At 46.6% G+C, this 27,975-nt stretch overlaps 1 protein-coding gene across 1 annotated transcript in view; it reads left to right on the top strand.

Moving 5' to 3' along the window:
* LOC309601636 (unconventional myosin-Vb-like) overlaps positions 1-27,975 on the top strand; it is a gene marked incomplete at both ends in the record, with an annotated part of 157,041 nt that overhangs the window by 85,590 nt on the left and 43,476 nt on the right. The window contains 8 exons of the mRNA XM_082334789.1: positions 377-460; positions 5,866-6,015; positions 6,687-6,784; positions 11,362-11,448; positions 19,970-20,081; positions 21,314-21,525; positions 24,984-25,140; positions 27,387-27,626. Coding sequence (XP_082190915.1) covers positions 377-460; positions 5,866-6,015; positions 6,687-6,784; positions 11,362-11,448; positions 19,970-20,081; positions 21,314-21,525; positions 24,984-25,140; positions 27,387-27,626 — 1,140 coding nt within the window. The remainder of the gene's footprint in view (positions 1-376; positions 461-5,865; positions 6,016-6,686; positions 6,785-11,361; positions 11,449-19,969; positions 20,082-21,313; positions 21,526-24,983; positions 25,141-27,386; positions 27,627-27,975) is intronic.

The raw sequence follows: 27,975 nt of genomic DNA, 5'->3' as shown, positions 1-27,975 counted from the left end.
CAAGAGACGTAGTCAGGAGATCTTTTGAGGTTTATTGATTAGCTTACAAGGAGTTCAGGAGTGAACAAAAGAGCGTGTAGAGGGACTGATGATCCTTGCATTTTTACCCCAGGTTTCCATGGAAGTGCAGTTGGGTCCCATACAAAGCAGCTTAATGACTAAGAAACAATTTGCGTTTGTGTCGAGGATTTTGCTTTCATTCAGATTCACTTTCTTTGATAAAAAGTGACCTTTAAATTCCAGTTGTTCCCCCCACTTCTCCCTCTCAGGGTTTTTTAAGGTGAGTTCCAACGGTTAGGGGAGTGATGGGACACAGCACCTTGTCCCTGTGTGGTTGGTCTTTACCCTCTGGGCTTCTTCCTTTGTCTCCTGCTAGGTGGAGTACCAGAGTGAGGGATTTCTGGAGAAGAACAGGGACACCGTGTACGAGGAACAGATCAACATCCTGAAAGCCAGCAAGGTAAAAGCAACGAGTCGGGAGATAATTAGCACTGCTGCTTTCCGAAGTGTGAGCTTCATGCTTGTGTTCCTGTGCCGTGCCGCAGCGTGTCGTGTAGGCAAAAGTGGTTGGAGGCAGCTACGTGAACAGCAGCAAAAAAGGGAAATAAATGGGAGGAGGGAATAAGTGGGGAGAGGAGGGATGAGGCTCCTGGGGGCTATGGTTGCACCCAGATGTGGATGTGCGTGGTCCTCTGCTTTCCTCCACCCTGGTGTTGGTGTCCTGTTGAGGTGCATCAGAAAAATCCTTTCCAAACCTGTTGATCCTCTTCTTTTTTTGGTCACCGAGAGGAAAAATCAGGAACAGCCAGGTATGGGGCAGTGTAAATCCCACTTAACTCTTGCTCGGAGCTCCCCACCCATCACCTGGTACCGAAGGTGTCCTCAAAAGCATGCGGAGCTACAGGTGATCCTGGGATTAAAAGCCACGGTCAGCAGTGTAGTTTGTATATTGTGGGTAGCACTGCTGACCCTACCACCCTTCTGTCCAAAAATGGCTGTTCTCCTCAGCGAGAGTCCATCATACTTGGCTCTGCAACTTCTAATTTCTTAAATAATTAGTATGCAAAAAATAGGATTAATATACAATGCTGGAAATCTAACACGAACTCTGAGACATTCCAGCTGCTGCTAGAGTTATTTTACACTGCTGCCAATATGTAATATTAACAAATTAACAGACATTGATGATCACGCTTGCTCTTGCTCCTGTATTACAAGACTTGTGCCGTGTACCTTTCCTCTCCCGAGTGTTGTCAAAAACGACTTGTGAGCACCTCATTGCATCAGAGCCAACAGAGACGTATTCGCTGGCCTCAAATACCAAGTCTCCTGGTAAAAAGCTTTTTGGCACCTGTGGTTTAAAGTCTCCATTAGTCCCGAGGGCTGTGAACTCGGTGGGCTGTTGGAAGCAGAAAAGCAGTAGCTGTGAGAGAAAACCTCTGCAGGCTTTGGCGTGGATCATGCCTGCAGTAAATGAGCGCTTGGCAAGCAGGCTTCAAGCTGGAGACTTTACAGTTGCATGTATGAACTGAGCAGACTTTGCACTGACTTCCAATACTGCACTTTTCTTCTCCATGAGCTTGCATCTGCATTTGGATGTGTCGGCTTAAACGTGTCAGTAACAGATACATCTAAGGAATTTCAAGTCCTTGTTGTTTAAAACCAGACCAAAAGTTCCTCCCTGCAACCTTGAGTCTTTTATTGTCAATTAAGGAGTTGAGACTTTAAAGTACCTTAAGCCTTCCAGGGGCAGCTGGAAGTTAGTATGAAAATCCAGCCCTGCAAAGTCCAACAACACCATCCAGAAGCCAAAATCGAGACTGCACGACTCTGGCACACCGTTGTTTCCACCAGACTTTGTGTGTGGTGTAGGGAAGGAGTAAATCTGCTTTTCTCCAAACCATTTCAAAGCCTCGCCTGGCACAGGCCAGCGTGTTAACTTGCATTTATTTTTGTTTTTTTTTGCATTTCAAATTTTGAATCCCCCCTGCGTATTGCAAGCAGATGCGTCGTAGATCCAGGTTTCTCCTCTTTATGCCACCCTCCCTTGGGTTTATAGCTGGGTGTGACCCTCCGAATGCCGCCCTAAATAAGGAGCATGATGAGGGGGAAGGGAGAAAGTATGATTTTTAGGAGCATTTTGGTCCTTGCCAAAGTAAGAGAGATGAGAACGGGAAATCAACTGAGTGTTGTCAGTGGCTTGCCCTCCGTCTGAGCAATGAATTCACACGAAGATGGCAAGATGTGCAGTTTTCTCATCCATGTGGGTAGTTGTGAGGCTAACAACTGTGAAGCTAGGCTTTAATAATGCCCAAATCAAGATCTCTATGTGTTTGGGAAGCTCACAGCTTTCCCAGGGTAAAAACTGGGCATGATTAGAGCTTATTAGAAACACCAGGTAACCTACAGGAATAATTGATGCTCTATGATGAATTATTTAGCCAGTGCTGAACTTGCTGTTGGAGGTAGTGCTGCAGAACTGGCGATGTCCGATAGGGATTTCTGTTTGACTTCTCCCTGTAGGTGCAGAGGAGAGCTGTAACTCATCAGGGTAGTGTGTTGTAGAGGGGGGAGGATGGTGCCACCTGCAAATCATTCCTTAAAAACCGAAATTAAAAAAAAAATGCAGAAATGGGTTTATTAACAGCATCACCTCCTCTTCTCTCTCTCTCTCTCATATATAAGGACCATAATATAATATCAAAGCGGGCTGGACTTTGGTTTAATAGCAATAAAAACCAAACCCTGCTCCTCGCAACTGGTTTGCTTGGCCTTAAAACATGGAGTTTCTTAAGCCATTAATGTGTATGCCTCAGGACCAAAGATTTGGGCTTACTTGGCCTGCAAACTAAGCTACTGCTCCTTGGGATCGGGTGTTAGGACCTTATGAATTCACGGTGGTGGCTCTGTAGGTGACACCAACGTCTGCATTCGTGATCCAGCTTAAAACATTCTCAAACGCACTCGGCTCTGAGAAGCTTTGGGTGAGGGTTTGATGAACTTCTGCCTTTGAGCCATTTCTTTAAAGATGTGGGAGCGGTGGGTACCATCAGCCCGTGCCGACGCTGTGCTGTCCTGGGAGGAAGAGCGATGCTTCCCTTGGTGGGAACATCCTCACCCTCCTCCTGCAAAGCCTCCACAACCTGATCTTCTGCTCCTGCTTTCCCTAACCCCGTTGGCCAGCACATTCGTTTATCCTGATTTTTTTGTTGCCTGTCACCTGCCATGTGCCTTCCATGGGTATAAACAAATAAATTTGTTTTTCTTTTGCTGTAAAAATCAACCCGGTTTCTCTGAACCAAAAAGAGCAGCAGTGGCAATGGTGAGTCTGCCACTCAAACGTGCTAATTTGACTAAAACTTAAATTTGAGCTGCAAAAGGCTGTGCCACGAGGAGATTGTCCTGTACTCGGGATCAGGCCTGCATTCCTCTTTGCATTCCCACTAAGGCGATACGCAGGGCAAGGGGGAACGCTGTCAATTTAACACGGTGAGGACTTAAACACCTCTCCGTCAGCGAGTGCATCGCTGACAAAGCGCTCCCACCAAGGCAGAATTGCCTTCTGCTAATTAGAATGCAATTACTGCTGTCAACACGGTGGTGAAAGAGACTTTATAAAGCAGCTAATTAGGTTTGTTAGCGCTGGTCAGCTAAAACATTTGAGGGTTGATGTTCTTTGAATTAAGGAAACCAATTTGAATACTGATTGAAAGCATATGGGCATGCTGTTAAGATATTATATTCCAGTTCTCTATAATTACAAATAATGCACCGATGGTTTCGACTCTGCTATTTGGAAAGGAGGGATCCATCCTTCTCACTTACACCCAGCATCCGTGGAATAGATCCTGGGCTGCCACAGACGGTCCCAGTTACACCAGTGTTGCTTTAAGCAAGCTGAAAGCTCACCTCTGAGTTCTTGTTGAGCGTTTGTGCAGGAGCAAGCACTCTTTATTAATAGCAAGCGGATGGAGGGGTCGATGGCCCTCCCAGCTCTGCGTTGAGAAGATATTTTGAAACCTGAAATGACAGCCGGGGGGTTTCACCGCATTGTCAGGCGCGAGACAGTAAAGCAGAGCCTGTGGTGGACGTCTTCCAGCATCAAGCACCTGCCACCCAAACAGCCCGTGTTTGCAGGAGGCAAAGCACCCGGGACGGTGCCATGTCATCAAAGTGCAACAGCTGCCAGGGTGTCTTTTTTTGGGATAGAGGGTTAGGCAAAGAAGGTGCGAGACTTTATTCTCGTAGGAGTTGAGTGAGCTGCACAGGCTGCCCAGGGAAGGGTTGAGTCCCCACCCCTGGAGGTATTTAAAAGCCCGGGAGATGTGGTGCTTAGGGCCATGGTTTAGTGGTGGGCTTGGCAGTGCTGGGTTAACGGTTGGACTTTGATGAGCTTAAAGGTCTTTGCCAACCTAAACGATCCTATGATTCTATGAAAAGCTGTGAGTATGAAGCAGATCCGTAGCAGGCGCTGTCTTGGACCCTGCAAGCAATTTCCTAACGTAATGCAAACCGTTTCATTTCCACAGTGGTGTTTAGGCTGTCATGCTAGCAAGCTGTGCGAACAACCTGCACGACCGGGGCTGGAAATATTCCTGTCTCACTCCAGGGATGTGACAGAGAGCCAGGCAGCTCTTTACGGCACGGGGCTGTCCGTTAATGTCCATAAAGTGGTAAACCCCTGCACTCTTCTTGGGATCTTATTAGAAATACACCCAAGCTCGGCTTTCAGAGGAGCCTGGGATGGAGGGAAGAGCACTGTGCAGTGTCCCGCTGCCTCGTCTCGGTGTTTTCACGTGGACGTGTTGGGCATGGTGTGCCACGGGCAAGGGAAGCGTGATGCTGGTGCCCTCTCCCATGGATGCTCCGGAGCGGGCATTGCTGGTGGTGTCCGTGCTGCTGGGGCGGCATCGTGGGTGCTTTGGCAGTGTCGCCGGGCTGGAGCCCAGCTCAGCTCAGTGATAAGTGAAATCCCACCTGGTGACAGTGGTTTTTCTTACATTGAAGAATTTACTGTTTGAATGTAAGCACAGCTGTAGCGGAAACCAGTGTGGGTGCATAGCTGGATTCAAGATGTGAAAATTTAACAGCTCTGCTAAACAGGCCAGATTTATTGTGGCTTACTTAGTATTCACGTTCCCCAGCCTAATGCAAATTTGAACACCCTGCCCCTTAAAAAAAAAAAAAAATAGTGTTAACTGCATTTGCCAGCTCACCTGTTCTGCTGTTTATGAAGCAGAAAGTTTGCTGCTGGCTTGCCAGAAACCCCAGACTTCAGAGATCTGAGGAGCTAAATGTGGTGCTTTCAGGGCTGCGGAATGGCGGTCCTGCTGTCGCCTTGCTCGTTTGCGCTGAAATGCAGGTAATTAGTGAGGAAGTGCTGGTGTCTCTTAATTGTTTGGAAAAGCAGGGGTGGCTCCGTGGCTGTGGTGAGAGCAGGTTGCTGCCTGTCCTCATGCGGAGACCCCGTTCCTGCGGGATACGCTGTGCGGGCAGCATCCCTGCTGCCATCAGGACTGAATGAGTAGCTCAAAACGAAGCCTGGGAGCAAGAGTCACTTCACGTTCAGGAGGTTTTGTGCCTTGAACAACATGTCAGTGATGTAGCCTTTCAGCTAGCCATCCTCTTTTTTCACTTGTTTGATTTAATGTGCATATTTCAAGGTTTGATGAACTACAAAACAGAATGGCCCGTGGTCCTGCTGACGCGAGTTATGTAGGCAATGCTTCTTGATTTCACTTTATTGCCCTTTTTTCCCCTTCCTGCTTTAAGATGAGGAAAAAACGACCAGAACGATGCGACTTGGATGGGTTTATTCAGCAAAGAGCAGGGCCAGAGGTACTCAGATGTTGTCTTTCGTTCTAGTATCAAATGGTAGCAGACTTATTCCAAGATGAGAAGGATGCTGCACCCACCACTTCCATGGGAAAGGGAACATCCAAAATCAGCGTCCGTTCTGCCAGGCCAGTGATCAAAGCTGCCAATAAGGAGCACAAGAAAACAGTGGGGCACCAGGTAACGTATGACATGAGGGAATCAGTTGACAGTAGGAGAATGGGGCAAGTGAATCCAGATACATTTTTACAGTTCAGATCTTGTTTCTTCAGCTTGAAGCAGAGATAAGTAAAAAGTTGTTGTGGGGGGAAGTGAGAAGACCTTCCCATGACCCGTGTTGAGGATGGGAACAGTTTGGCTGTTGCATTTTGAACACCTCCTAGCAGTGTCTTTGGAAGAGCTCAAGTAGTTTTGACTGGAAGGAGTTGAGACATGGTCTAAGGAGGGTGGAGGCCACTCTGGGATTCACCGGACTGTATCCCAATGTACTGTGGTGCTCATAAATTGAAACAACTTGAGAAAAAGAGCATTTTTTCCCCTGTGTGGGCGGTCAAGCAGTGCAACAGGGGCCCAGAGAGGTTGTGCTTTCTCCACCTTTGGAGATTTTCAAGACCCAACTGGATAAAGCCCCAAACAAACACTTATTGCTGTTGTACATCATTGAGCTGGAAGCCCTCAAGCCACCAGTGTCTTCTCTGAATTGCTCCTGCATGTGCTGGGCTGACGGGGAGGTTCCCGCTATGTCACATCCAGAGGCTGGCACCGCAGGTGGCTTCTTGCAGCGCCTGCCAACTTGGGCGCGTGGTACAGCACCTTCATCCCTCCTCAAAACGAGTGGTTTTGTCTTTCAGTTCCGCAACTCGCTGCATTTGCTCATGGAGACTCTGGATGCCACGACCCCGCACTACGTGCGTTGCATCAAGCCAAACGACGAGAAGCTCCCCTTTAAGTAAGTGGGCTTTCAAATGAGCAAATATGTTCGGCATTATAGCAACAGAGTGTGCTTGGGACTTTTCCTCTTGCTAAAGAGATTGCCCCTCTTGTGATGCTGTTCCCGTAACTGGAAGGTCCCCGTAGTTTGCTGGAGTCACTTCTCTTGGGTTTCACTGTGTGGTTTTTGTGCCCCTGAAACGAAGACTAACACACGTCCTAGTAATTCATAGATATACTCTGCTAACACTGAGCATCCTTGCTTTGCAATTATAGGGTCTTTGTACAATTTCATCTTAGAATTGCTTTGATTTAAATGGTTATAGTACTAAACAGTAGAAAGTAGCAGAGAAAGAAATAAAAAAGTAGAGATAAGTGGTGTGCTTGTAAAATGAACAAAAATGTCTTGGTGCTTCCAGAATCAATGTGAAAAAAGTAAAGATGTGACTTTTATCAACTTCAGGCGGGTTTCCAGGTGAGTGAACAGCTGAAGCAAAAAGCCAGTCTTGATCTTCCTCTGTAGTTCAGAGGTGTATCGCAAGCTGTGAACGTTGCGACTGAAAAAGCTGTTAGCCTTCTTTGACCTCTTGGATAATGTGTTCGTGTCCAATTTTGTTCCCTGTAACTCCAAAAAAGCTTGGCCATTAGTATGCGGGGACCTCATAGATCTTGCTGTGATGTCTTCTAAAGGCCCTGGCATAAACTGCATGTGGTGACATTCAAGAAAGCAGAGTTATAATATGACCTGTAAGCAGGGAGGCATTGCCCTCCAGCTGATCCAATGCAGTCTGAGCGCTCCCGGTGAGCACGGTGCCACTTCAGAGTGCAGAAACGCCTCCAACAGCGTCCTGCAAAGGAGGATGAAGCATCCGTAAACAGGCTCATCCTTGGTCGTGACACGCTGGTGGCTACGTATGCACCAGAAAGCTTCCCCAGCTTGGCTCTTCTCCCCCTGCAGACAGCAAAGCGAACAGTATTGATGGTTAGAAGACATTCAGGAGCTGGCTTATATTTAACAGATTCATTAGATTATTTGTTAACAGCTCTGGAGAAGGCTATGTTGGCTGGCTGTGCTGGGACGGCAGTTTCTGTGGTCTGTTGTATCTGTTTAAAAGAAGGGTAGACGTGGTGCTCGAGGACATGGTTTAGTGGTGGCCTTGGCAGTGCTGGGTTAACGGTTGGACTCGATGATCTTAAGGGTCTTTTCCAACCTTAACGATTCTAAGATTCTATGATTCTATTTCACGTACCATTTTGTAGGTACTGGAGATGCTCAGGGCCTCGATCTCTTGTTGCCTGTTGCGGAGGTCGTCCATTGAAATGAAATTCAGGATTGCACTTTGTGTTTGACTGCTTTGTTTAGATAAAGCACAGAAGTATTTTCTAACTTTCTGTAGTGGAAGTGGTAGATGCTCCGCATGGTGAAATGGCTTCACCTTTCCAAAGGGTGTTTCCAAGACTCCATGTCCCTACTTGGCTCTACTTTCAGTTCATCCATCTTCACTTCCTTGCCTTTAACTTTGCAATTCAGTTTTTCATGTGATGCTCAGTATGCAGTTAATACTGTTTTGTAAATGTGCAAGCTCCTGGTTGTAAAGGTGCAGTAATTATCTAAATGAACCCAGTTGTACTTCTAAGGTGTTATGGGTAGCAGATACCAGCAGGATGATTCTGCCCGTGCCTGCCCGCAGTCTGAGTGATGACTCGGTCCGATGCGACGCTCCCCATCTGGCGAATGTCGGAGTTGTCAAAGCTCGGGATTTTAGGAGCAAAGGGCAAACAAAAATAGACACAAGAATGGTTCTGGAGGAGCAGCGCGCAGGTGTCTGTCTGCAGGCGGCGGCATTGCAGGAGTCACCGTGGGCTGGAAACAACAGGAGGGTGCTTTGGGTTGGGGTGGTGGTGTTGCATCCCCGTCTACGAGCCAGGAAGCAGTGGTTCGGGTGTCGTGTACTGGGGGTTCTTCTGCCAGAGGTTATCTCCCTCCTCGCCCATCATGGATTGCTTAATTGAAATTGTGGTCTGGGAATCTTGGTCAGTGTTGATTGTGCTGCCACCAGCTTGAGGAATTGAATAAAGTCCACTTGCTTATATGTAAAACGGCTCTGGAGAATACTGGGATGGCTGTAAAGGATTCTGCACTTCAGAGGCACTTGTGCTGAAAAATCCACAGTGCCAGAAGGCATTAACGAAATGAAACAACAGAGGCACTGCTCTGGGTTAGCGTTGAAGTGGTATCTTGTAGCATGCAGAACACTCGGTGTTATGTTCATTGTTCAGCGAAAAAACACGGACCTTTTTGTCTTCCTAAAACATAACAGTTTTCAGCTCGCCAGAACGTTACAGTTTTGCTACACTGAGATGTTTAGCCTGGAGAAGAGAAGGGACCTAATAGCAGCCTCCCAGTACTTACAGGAGCTACCAAGATGACGAAGCCGTGCTCTTCGCAGCGGTGTGTGGTGGGAGGACAGGAGTCAATGGCCACAAATTAACATGAGAGGTTCAGATTGGAGATAAGGAAACCTTTTTTTTTCCTCCCCCCCATGGGGACAGTCTATCAGTGGAGTAGGCTGCCCAAGAGAGGTTTTGCCACCTCCATCTTTGGAGGTTTTCAGCCCTTGACTGGATAAAGCCCTGAGCTATGGGTTTGCCCCCATAGCTGCCCCAGCTTTTAAACCTAGGAGGTTGGACTAGAGACCTCCTAAAGTCTCTTGCAACCCGCGTTACTCTCATTCCTACTTTACATCTTGGTTCCAAGGTAAGGTTTGTTTCTTAGGGAGGTGAAGGGTGTCAGCCTGGAGGAAGCGTTGGCACCATGCAAGCGATATTTGCTGCATCTGAGGTTGATCCCTCATGGAGAAGACTTCAAAGAGAGAGGTGCGAGGGGAATGCCTGACTTCAGCTTGTACCTTTGACAATTTTCCTTCCAAATTCTGTTTCAGGCAGGGTTTGTGATCTCTTACCTGAGTTTTCAGGCCAAAAGCAAGTTGCTAGGTGCTTCTACCATGGCAAGGAAAAGGAGTTCATAATAATGTGTATTGTCCAACTTTTAAGCTCTTTATTTCAGCCTCAGCCCATAGCTGGAGTTGTCACTAGAGAGGGTCTTGGCTTTCCACGCTGATAAATCACTGCAGCCGCTCTGGTGACTGCATTTCACCGCTGCTGAGCGGGGCTTGGCCACGTTGCGGAAAGCTCCCCGTGTGTACGACGTACATTGCCCTGGGGTCTTCCAGGACTGAAGCTTCCCCGTCCATCTAGCAGTCCTGTTTATTATTTATTGTTCTGGAAATGGTACCCTCGTGGATTTTTCCTTGAAGTGAGTGACAGCCAAGACTGATTTTCCACCCTGCATCATGTTTGCAGTGTTGTAGTGAATAATTTGCTATAGACTTGACAGGTCCAGGGAATTTAAAAACGCACAAAGTAGCAGGGGCCTATTTCTTATGCTGCTTTTGCACAGCGGAGGCGAAGCAGAATTATTCATGCGCTCTTGACCTGCGGGTATAAATACTTCAGGCTTTCAGGAAGGGACAAGCAGGTACCTGAGAAGGTTTTGTTCCTCAGCCTTGTTCTGGAAGCCTAATGCAGCTGTGGACATCTGCATCATACGAGTCCAAGCTTGATCCATTGACCTCTTCCAGGGTCCAACATCTCGAGCTGGAGAGCTGGGACCTCTTTGTGCATTCGGTGTCAGGGGTGGAAGGAGGGAGAAGTGATGGGGGATGCTGGTACCTGTCCTCTGTGCAAAGATAGACCGATCCGAAAGCGGCTTCATGCCAGGAGCCAAAGAGAGCACAGCCCAAGTATTCAGCTGGAAGCTGGCGCAAAGTTTTTCAGCACAAGTTGTTGATGGAAATGAGATGCCAGCGGTGAGGGATAATGCCTGCTAGGAAGAGGAAGGCGGACAGCTGAGAGCAGAAATACCTTGAATTTCCACATGTCACCTACCAAAGCCCTTAGTCTGGAACATGAGCACTGCTGTTTTGGTAAACTTAACGGTCTGCAAACCTGTGGGACCTGTTAATTACTCAGTTTTGATATGGAAATTAATATATCAGCTTTATTTTGCTGTTGAATTGGATTTCTTTCTGGAAATATGTTATTGCCCTTATAGCTGCAGAACTAATACTGTCTGGTTCATCAGGCAGCTTGTGATGGGGTAGCCTGTTCACTTCTTTATCGTAATTGTGTTGCTTTATGTAGCTGGGCAGGTTATGGCTGTGAAGACTAATTGCAACAGATTGTCATCTTGTCCCAGGAGCACCGCTTGGCATTGATAGTAGGGCAATAGCAAGGTCCGGTGCACTTCAAAAACATGACGTCTCGTGACATGAAGAGAAAACGTGCGACATCTGTGCAGCCTGTTCCCAAAGCAAGGCATGGGATTTGTGGTTATACTGAGGTTTGCAAGGGAATGGCCGTGGACAAAAGCTATCCATGGACGTATGGTTTTCTTCAGCGCCTCTACTAATGATGAGAGCAGAGCGTTTTTCCGCAATTTGGAAGCTAATTCCTGTCCCCAAAAGAGTCGCTGTCAGGTGGGTTGATGTGGGTTCATTCTCACTGTGTTAATCTCTATCCTAAATATAATTGCAGATTTGATCCGAAGAGAGCGGTGCAGCAGCTGAGAGCTTGTGGAGTGCTGGAGACTATCCGCATAAGTGCAGCTGGCTTCCCATCCAGGTACCGTGCTGGGAATTTGGCGCGGTGTTGTGCTTTACTCAGCAGGTTCATTATCTGGGGCGAGGGAGGGAGAAAAAAACCACCAGAGTTCTCAAGACAAACAGGGTTTATTTAGGTTGGTTTGTATGCAGGACAGATTTTTCCCCTTTTTCTATTTTTTTTTTCCATTTTGCAAAACCCCCACTAGGTCCTGGGTTCCTCAAATCTAAGAGATTTCTTATCAAGCGATGAGCTGCAAAGCGAGGCTGCCGGAGGCTGTGTTGTGTTGCGTCCAGCGTTTCAGCTGGTGCTTTCAGTATGGTCCTGAGAAGTAATTTGCTGGGGTGAAACCTCCAAAAATGCTGGTGCATGGCAGATAAAGGAATCCAGCTTTGATCCCATGCGAAGCAAGTAGCAAAATAACAGCTCTATATCCTCTACACCCATCTTGCCTGAAAGCAAGCGTTGCCCTAGAAGACTTCTTCCCTGCTTGCCTCAAGCTCCCCATACAAAAGCTCCTTGCACTGTACACTTTGCTTTCCTTTTTTTTTTTTTTCTTCTGGCTTCAGACACCTGCTGCAATAGTAATTTCAGCCAAAAATTTTTTGATTATACTTGCAGAGAAAGAAAATAAGGGTTGTAAATTATTATTGCAGACTTTCACACCGCAGATCCAAAGCATACTAGGCTTCGAACTCTTGCATCTTAAAAAGGAAAGGTTATGGGTGGTGTGGCTCTTGCTGATTGTGACACAAAATTCAAAAGAGGTTTTTAGGGCCTAATAAATCAGAAAACATAAACTATAAATAAGCCCTGAAGATGACAAGAGCAAATAATTCTAAAAATGCATCAATTGCGTTTTAGTGCCAAGCAGCTTTGTGTTAATGTCAGCATAGCCATCGGCCTTTTTATGTGGAACAAAGGAGTTATAAATACGCTCAGTAAAGAGTCGGCTAAGCGTGATGTTGAACGCCATGAGAAAGTCCCTGTCCTGGTTTTTGGGGAGGAGCGTGCTGCCTATCAGTTGCTCTCACCTCCTGCAAAGCTGCAAAGAGCCTCTGAACTTTGGTGGCAGCTTCAGTGCGTTGACATGAGATGGTTGTGCTGCACTTAGCCCATGTAAAACCTCTGGGGGCCAGCGACCTCCACGGACAGGCGAAAACTGGCAATGGGGATCTCCCTGGCTGGCTGAGCTCGACTCCTTAAGAAGGAAAAAAGGGAAAGAAGGAAAAAAGGGAAAAAAGAAAAACACAGAAACCAATTTCTCTCTTTCCTCTGCCAGTATTGGGAGGGTGAATGGAGATTTGGGCCCTCCTGTTGGGGGTCTGGCCCTGTTAGAAGACCCAGCACCACCTTTGGCTCCCATCTCTGAAGTCTTCAAGGCATTTGTGGATGTAACTGTTAAAAAGTTGCTTCTCAATCTCTGAGCCACAGGGGAAAATTAAAAAGTAGCTGCAGGGCCAAATCCATCTGTCTGTCCTCTTGCACTGAAAGCCCTAGAGCAGTGAAACAGCTGTGGTTTCATTTCGCAGAGGCCACCGAAAAGCAGTTTTATGCTCACTAAGCAAGTGGTCGTGCTCCCCAGTGCAGTGGATGCTCCTGGCTCTGCGGTTGTAGGTCCCAGGGAAGGTGTGGGGAGCTCCGACTTGAGCGTTAGCCATGAGTTTTGCTACTGGTCTTAGCATAGCTGCAGGGATACCCTCTTCCTCTCCATTCATAATTTTCCTAAAGACTTGTAGCATTTTTCTCTCTCTGCTCACTTAACTCTGCAGTTTAGACCCTACGGCACTAAAATCAATGTCTAATTAATAACTGGGAAGGGGGAACAGAGGGGAGAAACCACTGCAGCACCTGGAGACCAGCCAAGATCTATTTACGGCAAATAATTGACCGGTGCGAAGACCGCACCATCCTGAAAAACTCAAAAGCGATGCTTTCAGCTCTGCTTGCATGCTTTTGGTTATGAGGTCTTTTTTCCCAGGGCACTAAGAATACAAAACTCTTCCATCACTGCAACTTGTCAGCTTTTGTTCTTCCTCCAGGGGAAAAAAAAAAAAAAAGGGTGCAAATAGCTATTTCAGCCTTTCAGAGTGACCTTCTCCAGTTCAGTGTTTGGGATGCTTCAAGGACAGATTTTTGTTTATTTTAATGTTTCTAGAAGATAATTGTATACAGCAACAGCTCTGCATGAAATAAGATACTCGCTTTGGGTTTTGGTAGTTCTTCACCCTCCTTGGTCATAAAATTCCTGTCTTGAAAGGCCAGACCCAGGACTTGGGCAACATCGTTGAAAGATTGTGAATAATCTGTATATTTGAATTGGCTTTATAAACCAGCTTGGGAAAAGCTGCTTCCACAGGATCTTATTCAGTGGGAAATGTAATAGGCGTTTTAGTTCTTTCTGAGTTTTTACATTCGTGAGATGTGTCTCCGTTTTCATCGCGACGAGCATTGATTATTCGTCCATATTTCCTTACATTTTGAGATAAGTCGGTTTATAATGGTTGATTAAGGATCACCCAAAAAAGGAGGATCATTGCTTTAAATTTAAACCCTGTGTGAAAGCTAGAAATTTAAACCACTTAAAAATAATCATGCGAGACTTGATCTTTGCGAGTTTTGTTTCACTTGGGTGTAAGCAATTTACCTTTAGAGCAAGAGGGAATTTTCAAAATGTTTTCTCTCGGGAGGAGTTTTATTACAGAAACAAGAGAAAACATTTATTTTCATCCTGTAGTATTTAGATCTGAGTATTTTCCAGCACATTGTCACAAGAGTAACTTCTAAGAGTGATGTGGCTTTGGGTCAGAGAAGCTGCCTTCTGCTGTTATTTCATGCTTCTCCATCACAATTACTTTATGGGTTGAAGAATTGAATGTTTTGAGGCTTCGATAATTTTTTTACCTGGTTCCTTTAAGAAAAAAAAAAGTTTTAAAATAGTTTTTAGTGTTCGTGAGCCCAGGTAAGACGTGATATGTTCCCACTGAAAGATGAAGCCTCCCGCTCCCCGCTTTGGGTCCGCCTGGCTTTATTTTATCAGTTCCATGGTACGCTGCACTCTGCCGCTATCTCGAGTAAATTGAAAATGTATCGTTTGGTTTGAAATGTTACGCAGCAGTTAAGAAATGTATTTGTTAGTATGTACATAAATGATTGTGATAAATGGACTGTCTGAAATGTGTAGATAGTAAATCTATCACCAGCTTCCGCGGGTAAAGCATGGAAGATGTCTCTGTACTATAAAACCATTCATCTTCTTTATAGAAACTGGCTATGTAAAGATTAGTCTGTAGAGAATTAATTGGTGCAGATCTTCATTAATAACAAAATACTCTTTAAAACAAGTTTTTAACTTGGATTTTGTCAAAACTCTACATTTTTCTTCTTGCTGGTTCTGGTGGTTTCCAGTCAGTGGTACCACAGCAGCGGTCTCCCACCACGCAGTTGCTCTGAATAACGCTGTCCTTGCAGCCTCTCCGAAATACTCTTATTGTAGTTGTTATGTTCGAAATTTATTGTTTCAGTATTTTTGGCATTTAGCTGCTTCCTCTGGTCGCTGGAGCTGACTGGCAGATGTATCAGTTCGGTATGAAATCACAGCTGCTAAACTCTATAAACATTAAACATTCATAATTGAAATGTATCATGGGCGTCCTTATCAAATAATTTTTTTTATAATGTGCCTTTAGCTGTCTTGCAGCCAGGGAAACAAAACCTATAAATGACTTTGGCTACGAGCAGTTCTGTTTGCCCACTCCCCCCATTCCCAACAAAGGTAATATGTAAATAGAGGGGTTTTTTTTCCCCCCTCATTGTGCTCTTTGAATATATTCCAGATAATTTCAAGCCATGCCAGCTTGCATATTGTAGAGCTAATTGAAAGGCAAATCTGTTCTGCTGCAGTAAACAAGGCAAAAGAAATTTTCTCCCTGAGCCGCAGTTTCTGAAATAATTATATGTCAAAACTTGGCTCAAATATTCAACCTGCGTGCCCCCAAACAGGCTTCAGCTCTTATAGAAAGATCAATATAGTCCAGCTCCTTACTGCTTAAAATATTGATCCCTTCAGGGGACGGTACCACGTGGTGCTGGCAGGATTTCTTACGTGAAGCCGGGTTTGCTCAGCGGACGGTCGCTGGGACGGTCTTGGGTGATGGGGGGGCGATGAATTTATTTACCCTTAATGGAACGATTTTGCATTCAGTAATTTTATGGTTAAGTCATAAAAGCTTCGAGCTCTTATTATATTCCTCCTTGCAGCTCTTCATTCAGTGCTGCTGAAATAACATTGCTGTAATCAACCCTAAAACAATAGGTTGGAGATATTTTGGGCAATTGCTGACTGCTTGGAGAGATGCTTTTGAGAGGCTTCCTCAGGAGTCAGAATTCCACCCCCGGTTCCTTATCCGAGCCCTCCCTTTAATTACGAGGTTGTAATAAATCCAGCTGGCTCTGCAGCACGAGGGCTGCTCTCGGCTTCATAGCCCTGCGATTTTGGGCAGGAGCAGCCCCTTTGCTTTGCACCCGGTTGTAGTTTTGTGTAAAACATCCAAATCTCGTTTTTTAAACCACAGATACAAGGCTTAATTTGTGGCGTGTGTTATGCCTCATTCCCTCTGTCTAATTTCTATAGATGACAAAGAAATTGCTGGGTTGATCAAGTCTCCTGCTCCTGGCCGAGCCCTTGAGCATCCTCCCTGCTGCTCAAGCCCAAGGAGGGTTTTTTTTCCACAGGCTTAAGTTATTTTCCTGTGTCCTTCCATTCCTTTTATTGCCTTTTCCCTTTAGTGGCCTGTGCTGACTTCAAAGCAAAATTTTGATATTTAAGGTTGGTTGTGTTTGATCTCAGCCCTGAGATTATTATTTTTTGGGGGGGAAGTTTGAGTAGTACCTGTCCAGTCCTTTGTGCCTCCTTCTCCCTCCTCCTCATTTGTGCAGGTACAAAAATCCTCCTGGTTACAGCTCTTCACCTACACCACCCCTCTGGAGCTTATAACTTGATAAAGATAAGGAATTGTATTTATTTAGTGGCCCTCGGTGGTTTCCAGCTCCTAGCAATGAGGCGTGCCTATGTTGTGGGGCAGCATCCTGAAAACCTGAGGTCTGCTTTTAATTTCATACCTGTTAACAAGTTGAACTGAGGTATAATCTTCCCATAATCTATCCTGACCTGCTAAGCTGTGGGGTAACATGGCACGTCTTTTGTCTCGTGCTGGCAATCGCTTTGCCGTCTAGCAGGAGGGAAATAAGTTTTCTCTTTTTTCCTTTTCTCTGCTGAAGATGCAGATGTTGAACCTAAAAAAAAAAAAGACATATATGTGCAGAAGACTGAAAGAAAAAAAAAAAAAAAAGGAAGCATGTATGAACCAAATCATTGAGCTTCAGTATTTCTGCACCAGGGAGATCTCCCTTGTAGGGTTAGGGCATCACGTTTGCTTCTCTCAAAGCACATAGTTGTCATGTAATTTTATACTGCTTTGAACCTGAAGTGGTTTAACCAGGCCTGTTGTATTAAACCTGAGTGCTTTAATTGTTCCTTTCTCTTGGGAGGATCCTGTAACAGCACCTATGAACCCCTGCAGCTTGCTTTTGCTTGTGAATTGGGACTGCAAATATTCCAGTGAAACTCCTGATGGACCAGCTGAGCCCCCGGCGCGGCAGAGCTTTTGTCTTGATATTCTCTGGACAATAATACAAGCAGTGTGATCTCAGGACTGTCATCTCCTGCTAAATCAGCGAGGATGGTGAGAGCGGCCTCGCTGCAGCAAGGGTGAAGCGGTGGTGTGCCGTGGAGCTGCGGCGTTTGGCTGTGAACCTCTGGGAGATGTGGATAGAGGACTACGGATGCCACCAGCCCAGCAGAACACCCCGACAGCAATCAGTGAGCATATTCCGTGCCACTTCCCGTGTCTCGTACGAGACTTAATCCTAATAAGTGAGTTATCTGTGTTAAAGCTGGACTCAAATGGAAACAAGCAGAAATCAGTTTTTACCACCACGCGAAATGAGAGCGACAGGCTCTGAAGAAAGACCCTTTATGTAGTGACTTACGATCTATTTTTAAGGAATTTCTGCAGGTGTCTGACTCTGGTTTGAAAGCAGCTGCGGGATCTCCATCTCTGTCTCGGTGAGGGAAGATGATGGATTTTGCTGCTGCCTGCCCAGCTTGGACCCGTGCCCTCAGTTACGCGTGTTGCTTCTTCGCCATCTGCTCTTTGCCGGAGGAGCCCGGGTGGCACCTGCAGGATGATTTCTTCCTCCGAATAGCAGCAGTTAATAATATCAGCTCCTAAACTGACTCTGGCAGGTTAACGGGAATACTCCCTCCTTCTCTTTTCTCTCTCCCCAAGCTCTCCCTGGCTTAAGTAACACCTGAGCCAGGCAGGAGGTCTCCAGCATCGCGCGCTTGGCTGCGTGCCTCGGGCACTGCGTGCTCTGCTTCTCCTATCAGGTTTGATTTGGAGCTGCGTAAAGCCTCAGACGTGCTTAAAACGAAAACGGGTTTTATTTGCGCAAAGCAAAATGTTTAAGGTGCGGGTACAAAATAGGAAATGTAATTATAAATTGAAGGCGTTTAGAAAGCAAAGAGGAAGCAAGTTTAAGCTTAAACCCTACATGACACAAGCCTGTAGTCTTGCAATGATCTTTATGTTGAGTTTTGCTGTACCTCACCGCAGAGAGAGCTCCCCGTAGCAGGTATCTTATTTTTTTTTAGTGATAATCCAGCACTTTTGGTCATTTGAGCGTGGGCAGCCTCGGCTGTCCAGTCCCAGGACTAGCCCATGTAGATAAGGATGAAATGTTCACTAAATCTGACTACTCCAGAGCCACTCTGAGCATGGGAAATCCTCTCATGACAGTTTCCTTCTTGCTCTTGTCTTCAGGAGCCCTTCGTCTTACCGTTTGCTTCAGGAACAACGTTAAGGACTCTTCTCTAGGTTTTGCCATTCCCATGTTCTTTGCAAAAGGTGTCCAGGGTGCAATGTGTCCGTGCAGGAATTGCGTGGCAATTCCCAGTCCTTAGCAGTCCTTTTTTTTTTTTTTTTTTTTGGCTTTTTCTCCCTTCCTTCTCATTGGAAACATTTTCTTCTACTGTGTTCTGTTAGAGTATTGCTTTTAATCAAACTGGCTTTCCTCCCCTGCTGCATTTTCTGAACTGATGCGAGACTGCGTTGGTCGTGTATTTTGAAATAAGTGTTATATTTCTGGTACGCCTATCTTGCCAAACATCCCAGCTTCCAGCCTTCAAGAAGTTCTGTTAGAGATGAAGTATTTTATAGAGAGGGGAGCCTTGAACATGGGATGTGCTCAGGTGGTGGGATGTTTTACCCAGTCCCACCACTGCAAACTGGCCAAGCGTAAGGGCCCGTCACAAGCATTCTTCAGGCCCTTTGCAATTTATTTTGCCTTTCTTCCCGCCTCTCTTAATCTCTGGAAGTGGAAAACTGGGAAGAATGGGGTGTAATAACAGAAAAATAAAGGCAGGCAGGGGGCTGCTGGGCTGAGGAGAAGAGGTTTCTGTACGGCTGCTGTTCATACAGCGTGTGTATTCTCATTTTGGTGCTCCTGTGCTCTGCCAGAACATTTGTGAGGGTGCGGGTCAGGCTCACAGATGAGCGAGAGCAGAAATCAAAATCTCTTCAAACCTCTCCCGTCTTCCTTTGACATTTGTTATGCATATTTTTTTAAAATAACGATGGCCGTACTTGACAGTGCTGGAAATACCTAGAGTTTTAATTAAAAACCTCAGGTTTTGAGGGGTCCATAACTCACTGTGTTAATTTGGAGAAGGCTGAAACTTGGCAGATGCTGAACCAATTTCAGGATCCAGTCTGCAGGCTCCACGTCTAACAGCGGCGGCAGGAGATGATATTTCCTAGCAGTAAGACACAGTGCTTTAATTCCTTCAATTATCACTGCGTGTTTGGAAACTTCACTGCTGGTGACAGTGAGGCATCTTCCAAATGGCTGCTTTGTCTTTTCAGAGTCCCAAGGATTTTGTGTTTGTTTTAAGGGTCTCGGCCACAGACCTCAACGTGGAGCGATTAGTGAGTTAATTGATTAAAATAATATTCAACAGAGGTTGGAAAAGGAAAATAAGGAAGAGTTTCTAGTTGATTCATTCTCTAGCATCTTATCAAGATTGGTTTTTAAAATTTTTTTGGCCAAATCGGGAGATCCCTGATCTCTTCAAAATTAACATATCCTTTCCGAAGGGAACAGCGTTGTTGCGTTTGGCTGGTAAACTGCAGCAGCTTGGGAAGCACATCAGGAGGAGTGAAAACAAGGTGATCCATGGCCTTTCTGTTCCAGGCTACAAATGCACTGATAAGGTCATTCGGTGGCAGGGGAGGGCCGAGACTGGGGGTCAGGTTTGGGGTGACCTAGCTCCTTTCAGGTGGCTTCAATCCATGCTGTGAAGTGGTGAGAGGTCCCTCAGTATGAGAGTTTCATATTTTGACTCGTCTATGACACCAAACACTTTATTTTAAGGAAATAATGCCCAGCATGCAGACTAATCCTGTGTATACTTTGCTTTCAGATGGTCCTACCACGACTTTTTCAATAGGTATCGTGTTCTTATGAAAAAGAGAGACCTCTCTAAGAACGACAAGAAGCAGATCTGTCAGACCCTGTTGGAAGACCTCATTAAGGTGAGCTGGGACCAAATCTCTGGCAATGATTTTTACAGCACGGAAGCTTGTGGCTTTGATATGATCTGAATTGCTCTTCTGCTGCTCGTGCAGGTGCTTATTCAGCCTAGGCAGCCAGGGGCTTTTTCCAAAATGAGATAGTCTCGCAAGGAGGTAGGCAGAGCAAGCGTGACGTGGGATCTCTTGATTGCAGTCAAGCTGAACATACCATTTCAGTGCTGGTGAAGCCCAGAGTTTCTTATCACCGACTGTACATGAACAACTGGCCATCTCCAGAAAACTCATCCCTCCAACCCCTCCTGCGTTTTGGGTAGCCATAGCTGGAGCTCCTTTTAGAGGTCCAGCTTTAGATACTGTGTACAACGTCATGGACCTTAGTCAAAGTTGGTTCTGTCACCCCATCATTAAATGTCTTTTTGTACAAATGAGTAAGAGAAAAATGCAATAATTGCCCTGTCTTGATGTGTGGGAGACTTTTAATGGCCACTAATATCTAGAAAAAGCATCCTGTGGACTGGGACTTTTTCCCTATATGTATACGCAAATAAGAAGTCTTTGCCACCCCCCCCCCCCCTTACCAAAACCTGACTACTCAGTCTCGTGCATTATTTTTAAATTGCAAATGTGCACGCAAAGGTTTCTTCCTGTTGTCTTGCTGTTGAGGAGCCCGGAATGTGCACAGCATCTTAGCCAGGTTTTAATTTTTGATCCTTGTTTTCCTCATGGGATTTTGAGGAATTTACTCAATTGGGTTCCTCTTTGCAGAAGCTGTTCTCCTTATGCACCAAGCGTTTGTCTTAGGTGCAGAGCCACTTGCAGTGCATGTATGACTTTGCAGATGTAAGCCTCAATCTTTTTGAGAAAGAAATCTTTTCTTGAAGTCCTCTGGCGTTGCATTGCTCTGTTTAACTTAAACAAATAAGCCCAAACCCAACTCCCCCTCCCCCAAAAAACCCCAAAAACCCCAACCAACCAACCAACCAAAAAACATTCAAAATTTGTATAAATATATGGAACTTAAGACTGAATCCTAGTGCTGCATTCCACAATGGAAGCTCGAGTAGTTTAGAGTCTAATACTATCTTCACCACCCAGTTAAGAAGAGATGTGAGCTGAGCTGATAAATTTGATTCAAAGTGGTTTTTTTAATCTGTATCTACTGAGCAACATAGACTGAAAAAAAAAAAATGTTTGCCTGAATTAAATTTAGTTTCCTTTATGCTTTTGAAAAGGATCCAGACAAGTTCCAGTTTGGACGTACCAAGATCTTTTTCCGTGCAGGCCAGGTGGCATATCTGGAGAAACTGCGAGCAGATAAGTTCAGAGCTGCCACAATCATAATTCAGAAGACGGTGCGGGGCTGGCTGCAGAGGGTCAAGTACAAAAGGCTGAGACAAGCCGCAATCGTCATCCAGCGCTACACGCGTGGGCACCTGGCACGGAGGTGGGTCCTAGGAAATCCGCCAAGGAAGGGCTAGCTGGGAGGTCAAGTGGAAAAACACTTCTGGGCACTTATGTTCTCAATCCGTTCCATTTTGTAGACCTTATACTTGGGGGTTTCATAGGAGAAACATTGAGAATGCTCTGCATGGGGAGTTGCCTTTCAGCCCCGTGAAAACAAGACCCGTTTTGTGCACATAGGTACCACTAGGGTGAAAGTTTCTGTGCTAAAGTCAGGACTCGTTCCTGGCCCCTCTCTCCAGCTTCATTCGGGGGCAAGAGATCAAAATTCTTTGTCTCTATTCGATTTCATATCTGTATTGATTTGATTTCTAGGTGCTGGGCCAGGGTTAGAGCATAGGCAGCTAGGCTGTAATCAGATGACTAAAGTCCTCTGAGATATTTAGGTGAAAGTGTTTCACAGAACTAATATTTTTCTGGGACTACCTCTGGCAAAGGGCGTTTGAATCAGCTAGTAAGCACTTGGCTAGTCGGTATGTGCTCCTTTTCTGCAGGGACCAGATTTGTGCCTCCTTGGTGTCCAGGGGGAGTTCTCAGAATTGATTCCCTATATCCTTTGTAATGCGCAAAATCACTCCAAATCACTGGCGATGGGGCTACTTACAGTACGGAATAATCGAGCTCAATGTTTAACTCTCTGTGTGCAGGAACCTCAAGCTTCCTCGTGTCAGTGGCTTGCTGGGATTTCTGTAGATAACGCTGCGCTGGAGAGCGGGCTGCTGGTAGCAGATGTGGGGTGGGTGTGAGGGAGCAGTAAAGCAACGTAATAGCATCCCAACACACAGGTCACCTTGCATCTTGTGTCCCTTATTCATGTCAAACGCTGCTGTTCTCCTGCATTTAGCCAAACTGGCTTCAGGCACTTTGCAGATAGGAACAAGGAGTAGATTTGGGTCCTTTCAGCTTTGTTTCCCTTCTTGGTTTTGGCTTAGAGAAGTTGTGGTGTGTTAGCTCTGTTGCTTGGTTTTGAGCAGCAACGTTCTCCCTGGCTCTGAGTTAGCATCTGCCCATCAGAAGTGCTGCTACCTAATCTGCAGCCCATTAACCGTGCTTGCACTTCACTCCTGATTGCAGGGTCAATGTTGATTTCTATCAATTACTGAAGCAACCAAGGGTGAAGAACTTCCATGTTCCTTCCAAGCATTCCCTCTAAATCATTTTGTATTTTGGAAAAACATCAGAGATGCTAACTGAACTTGTGGTATTATTTGCTCCTGTGAAAGGGATTGGCCTCTTGGAGAATCCCGGGATGAGAAGGTCTCAAATGAGCAAAGCTGGGCAGTTTGGTGATTTGTATTTAAAACTGAGGGCAGATTTTTCTTGTCCCCAGAGGTCCATGTGCTTCTCTAGGCTCGTGGCTGCAGGTCCCTCTCAGCAGTCTTACAGCTCACTTGAAGACGAGGCAAAATGAGACTACAGAATCATAGAATCATTTAGGTTGGAGAAGACCTTTAAGATCATCAAGTCCAACCGTTAACCCAGCACTGCCAAGCCCATCACTAAACCATGTCCCTAAGCACCACATCCACCCGGCTTTTAAATACCTCCAGGGATGGGGACTCAGCCCCTGCCCTGGGCAGCCTGGGCCAGGGCCTGACAGCCCTTTGGGGGAAGAAGTTTTTCCTAACATCCGACCCAAACCTGCCCTGGCGCAGCTTGAGGCCGTTCCCTCTCGTCCCATCGCTTGTTCCTGGGGAGCAGAGACCGACCCCCCCGGCTCCAGCCTCCTTTCAGGCCGTTGCAGAGAGCGAGGAGGGCTCCCCTCAGCCTCCTCTTCTCCAGGCTGAGCCCCCCCAGCTCCCCCAGCCGCTCCTCCCCAGCCTTGTGCTCCAGCCCCTGCCCCAGCCTCGCTGCCCTGCTCTGGCCACGCTCCAGCCCCTCCATGGCCGCCTTGGGGTGCGGGGCCCAGCGCTGAGCACAGCATTCGAGGGGCGGCCTCACCAGTGCCCAGCGCAGGGGCACCATCCCCTCCCTGCTCCTGCTGGCCACACCGTTCCTGATACAAGCCAGGATGCCACTGGCCCTCTTGGCCACCTGGGCACCCTGCTGGCTCATGTCCAGCGGCTGTCGACCAGCACCCCCAGGCCCTTTCCCGCCGGGCAGCTCCCAGCCGCTCCTCCCCACGCCTGCAGCGGTGCCTGGGGTTGCTGTGCCCCCAGGGCAGGACCCGGCCCTGAGCCTTGCTGACCCTCACCCCGTGGCCTGGGCCCATCGACCCGGCCTGGCCAGGGCCCTCTGCAGGGCCTCCTGCCCTCCAGCAGATCAACGTTCCTACCCAACTTGGTGTCATAACTGAAGTAATAAGAGGAAGGTTAAGAAAAAGGGGGAGTTGGTGATTAGCACCGTGGTGGGCTTTCCACGCACACCTACAGACTTGGACTCTATATTTACCTTTGCATCAGCCAACCATCCCTCTGAGGAGGGGAGGAGGAATCCCCGGTGATGTCGAAGTGACGGGGTATGAGCTAAAAGAGAGGCTGGAAGCAGATGTGCAGAAACCACCTGCTGCAGGGTTACTTCAACGTGATTTTTCAGTTCACCTCTTTGTGCTGATTTCATAGGGATGGATGGCGTCTGAATAACTGCTTTCTCCTCTTTTTGGAAACAAACCATCCCTTGTCCTCTTTAGTAAGCTCTGGTTCAGTGAGTCCTAATGAGAAACCATCATCCTTGACGACGGGAATATATAAGCCAATCCAATATGGCTCTTTTAGTTTTGATACGCTTTTCACCGAATAAAGAAGTGGATCAAATATCTTACATAAGGCTTCATGCTGAGAGCAATAAACGAATCGTAAATTCAGCAAAACAAGCTAATTATCAAATTAAATGGAGGTTTTATGGGCATTTATTAACCTGTGTAACAGCAAATTGAACGTGAATTCAGTTGGAGAATTGGAGCAACGTGGCACAGAATTGACCACGTCCCTCATTATTTACTCTCTGTGAATTGCTTGGGGCTCCGCTCGTGAACGTTGCCAGACCAGTGCACACCGGTTTAAATGTCAAATCAATTTGCGGCCATTTTCACTGAGTCGGTAGATACCCCGTGCGACGCTTGCTTTTTATAGTTAGGGAAGAGATGGAGCCAACCTGGGCGTTGCTTGGCTCAGGTACATAAGACAGAGAGTTCAAATCAAGGGAAAAGCTGGAAAATATTTGCTTTTACTGCTGTTTAGGAATAATGAGGTGTGTTGATTCCTGGTTCCAGTGCTCCTGGGTACCATGCACGCTGTCTGATTGCACACGTGTTCCCGTTATTTTAACGGAGCCATGCTATCAGCTGCTCTTTTCTTAGCCCTACTGCTGGGATGGTCTTTCTTGAATACTGTCAAGCTACTTTTGGACAAAAGGTTTTTCTCTCTGTCCAGTTCAAAACTTATTGCGACAGAAAGGAGGGGAGTTTAGTTTTCCTGCTAACCTTTTTACTGTGCTTTGCAGACTTGCCGAGCACCTGAGGAGGACGAGAGCCGCCATCATCTTCCAGAAGCAGTACCGAATGCTGCGGATCCTCCGAGCTTTCCAGAGGGTCCGCAACGCAACCATCACCATTCAGGCTTTTGCTCGGGGCATGTTTGTCAGGAGGATTTATCGCAAGGTATGACTCCACGGAGTGTCTTTGCGTTAGAAAAGAGTAGGAAGAGCCTTTATATTTACCTCCGCTGGCATAGCATGACAATGTATTTATTGTGGCCATTTTGATGTTTTATGAAGCTGACTGCCTCTGGTGTTTCTGCAGAGCACACGGTGGCAGTGAGCGTTGCCGTTTAAAGCTGTGCAAGCAAAAATGATTTTGGCAGCAGCACCTCAGCGGAGCAGCTAAATGAAGTTAGTCATTCAGATGCCGAAAGGCATTGTGGAAATCTGGAAATGTCATTTGATCTAACCCACACTCTGCAAAATCCACCCTGGCAAACCGAATTTGCGTCTGAGCCGTACTGCAGGTGCCATTTCCAGTATGGTAGGAAGATCAGTAGGGTCTGTCATGAAAGGCATCGAGTCATTATTGTTATAAATCCCTCTTTAATTGGTTCTCTTCATTAGCTTTCTGTGTTAAACCAGGAGCTGAAAGCAAGGAAGTGAAGGTTTGATAACAGTAAGTGATACAGTGAGAAATTGTCTGTCAGGAAACTGAGAACAGCTCTGGGGGATCTTCTGTCCACTCTTGAGATCCAGCCTTACTTTGGTAGTCACCTAAATTTATGCCTAATGGGTGGTCATGGGGGTACGTTAGGAAGTCAGAGGCTTGATGAGCCAGGTGGGGAGAGCCTGCTCCTGGAGATGATGGGGGTTTACCTGGACACCTGGTGACCCACCAGAGAGATCAGGGTTGTCCACCGAAACAGAGCAGCTGGATGCTGCCGGTGATCAGGAATTTGTGCTGCCACTGCTTTTTCAGCATCTGTTTTTTAAATCGGAAGCCTCTGCAGGGGAGGCAGCTGGTTGAGCATTTAAACTCTCTGAGATTCAAGGCAACCCAAAATCGTAACAAGGTGTAGAAGTTGGCTGAAGGTCAGGCCTCTCGAATCTGAACATCCTTAATCTCTGGAGCACCGGGATATAGGTGTTGGATATAGGTGTCGGTTAGCAACAGATGCAGGGCTGCAGGTGATGCTCCATGGGGTCAGGGCATGCCCAGCGCCCACCAAGACTTTGCTGTAAGACTGGAATAGGTCCCCAAGGCAATGCAGTAGAGTTTCTTCTAGCTCTTCGGGCACCCCCAGCTTTCTCCCTCCGTAAGAGTTCACACAATCCTTTTATTCTGAATTAAAATTTGCAAGTGCAAAGAAAGCCTTAGGGTGAAACAAAAGATTTGTGAGAAGCTGATACAATACTGTTTCTGATACAACTTATCCCAAACTAATAACAGCAAAGCGTCTTGTAATCTTTAAATTCTCCTGGTATTTCTTTCCTCATAATACTGCAGCATAGATCAACATAAGAAAGTTATTAACAGCATGCTGGTTGTATCTCTAATATGTAAGCCTTCAGTTTTAGAGGAAGGAATTGAACTGCCACCTACTGAAAAGATTGCTGTAAATTTGGGGGGAGAAATCCAATGCAAAAGTGCCAGAAGTTCACAAAACCAGATATAAGTTTCTTAAAAATGGAATCATGCAAGAGAACTGGCTGCAGACTGTAGTGAAAGGAGTCCAGGGTTTGATTTGAAGGTTATCCATATGATAAGAAATCCCACCAGGACAGCATTTATCTGCAGTATAAATTATCATAATGCAGGGGTGGAACATAGGCAAAAAAAAAAAAAAAATCTAAAAACCTGTTCTGATGTGAGTTATCTCTGATGCTGAAGGGACAGTAAGTTTATTGCTAAGTGTTGGTGTGTCTGTTAAGAGCTATTTATTCTGCTAGCTATGGATCTTGTGGATCTGAATACTATTCCGAGGTGGAATTTATGTTCTGTTCCATGAAGTATGTCAGCCCAGATGTCTCCTGTCCCCGTGGAGTCTCCTAGTCACCAGCTCAGGAGCGTAACCCCTCTTGTTTCACCGGCCAAGCAGATGTTGCCCCTTTTTAGAGAGCAGCATGGTTCCTAAGAGAGGACTGGATGTGCCCTGCCTGTATCAGTTGAGTGCAGTGACCGGAGAAACCCCCCAGGAGCGCTGAAATACCCCTTCCCATCTATAAAAGAGGATGCAAAATGACAGCCTCTGTCTCCAGCCATCACCCCCTGCACCTACCAGGACGCTCCTGCTTGGAGGAGAAGCCCTTTCAAAGGCAGATTGGGAAGTGTCGAGTGCCAGGTTGCAACCAAACCAAGGCTGCTGCTACCTTTGCGGGTGACTTTTGTCCCTTGATTGTCCTGTTTCTGCCCATGTTTTGTAGGTCCTTGCGGAGCATAAGGCCACCATCCTCCAGAAGTACGCCCGCGGCTGGCTGGCCCGCACTCGCTTCCGCCGGGTCAGGGGTGCCACCATCACCCTGCAGTGCTACTACCGGCGCATGAAGGCCAGGCAGGAGCTGAAGGCGCTGAAGATCGAGGCCCGCTCAGCACAGCACCTGAAGAAGCTCAACATCGGCATGGAGAACAAGGTGGTCCAGCTTCAAAGGAAGATCGATGAGCAGGTACGTCCTGAGCTGCACTGGGACAAGTGTGGTCCTGCTTCTGCTTTGCCTCTTTTGTGCTGTCCTTTCTGGGAAGGTTTTTATCTTCCCGTGACATCCGGGAAGGATGTCATGGTGGTGGCAGACTTGTGCTGCTGCTGGCCAGACACTTGTAAGGGTGGGACACCACCATGGAAGGGCAGATGCACTTGGATCTTGGGTCTCCACCTTGCTGTCTGAAGAGCTTGCTGCAAAAGCTGCATTGTAATTGTTGTGAGAACTGCCCGGGAGGAGAACTCCTCCTCCTCAGAGGAAGATAAAATGGCAATTTTGAAAGCTGTTGCTTGAAAACCCAAGCCAGCTCCACGTG

Source organism: Platalea leucorodia (assembly GCF_965183815.1).
Source record: "Platalea leucorodia genome assembly, chromosome: W".
Lineage (NCBI taxonomy): Eukaryota > Metazoa > Chordata > Aves > Pelecaniformes > Threskiornithidae > Platalea > Platalea leucorodia.
Note: the sequence above shows the minus strand (reverse complement) of the source record. Positions and strands in the feature narration are given on the sequence as shown.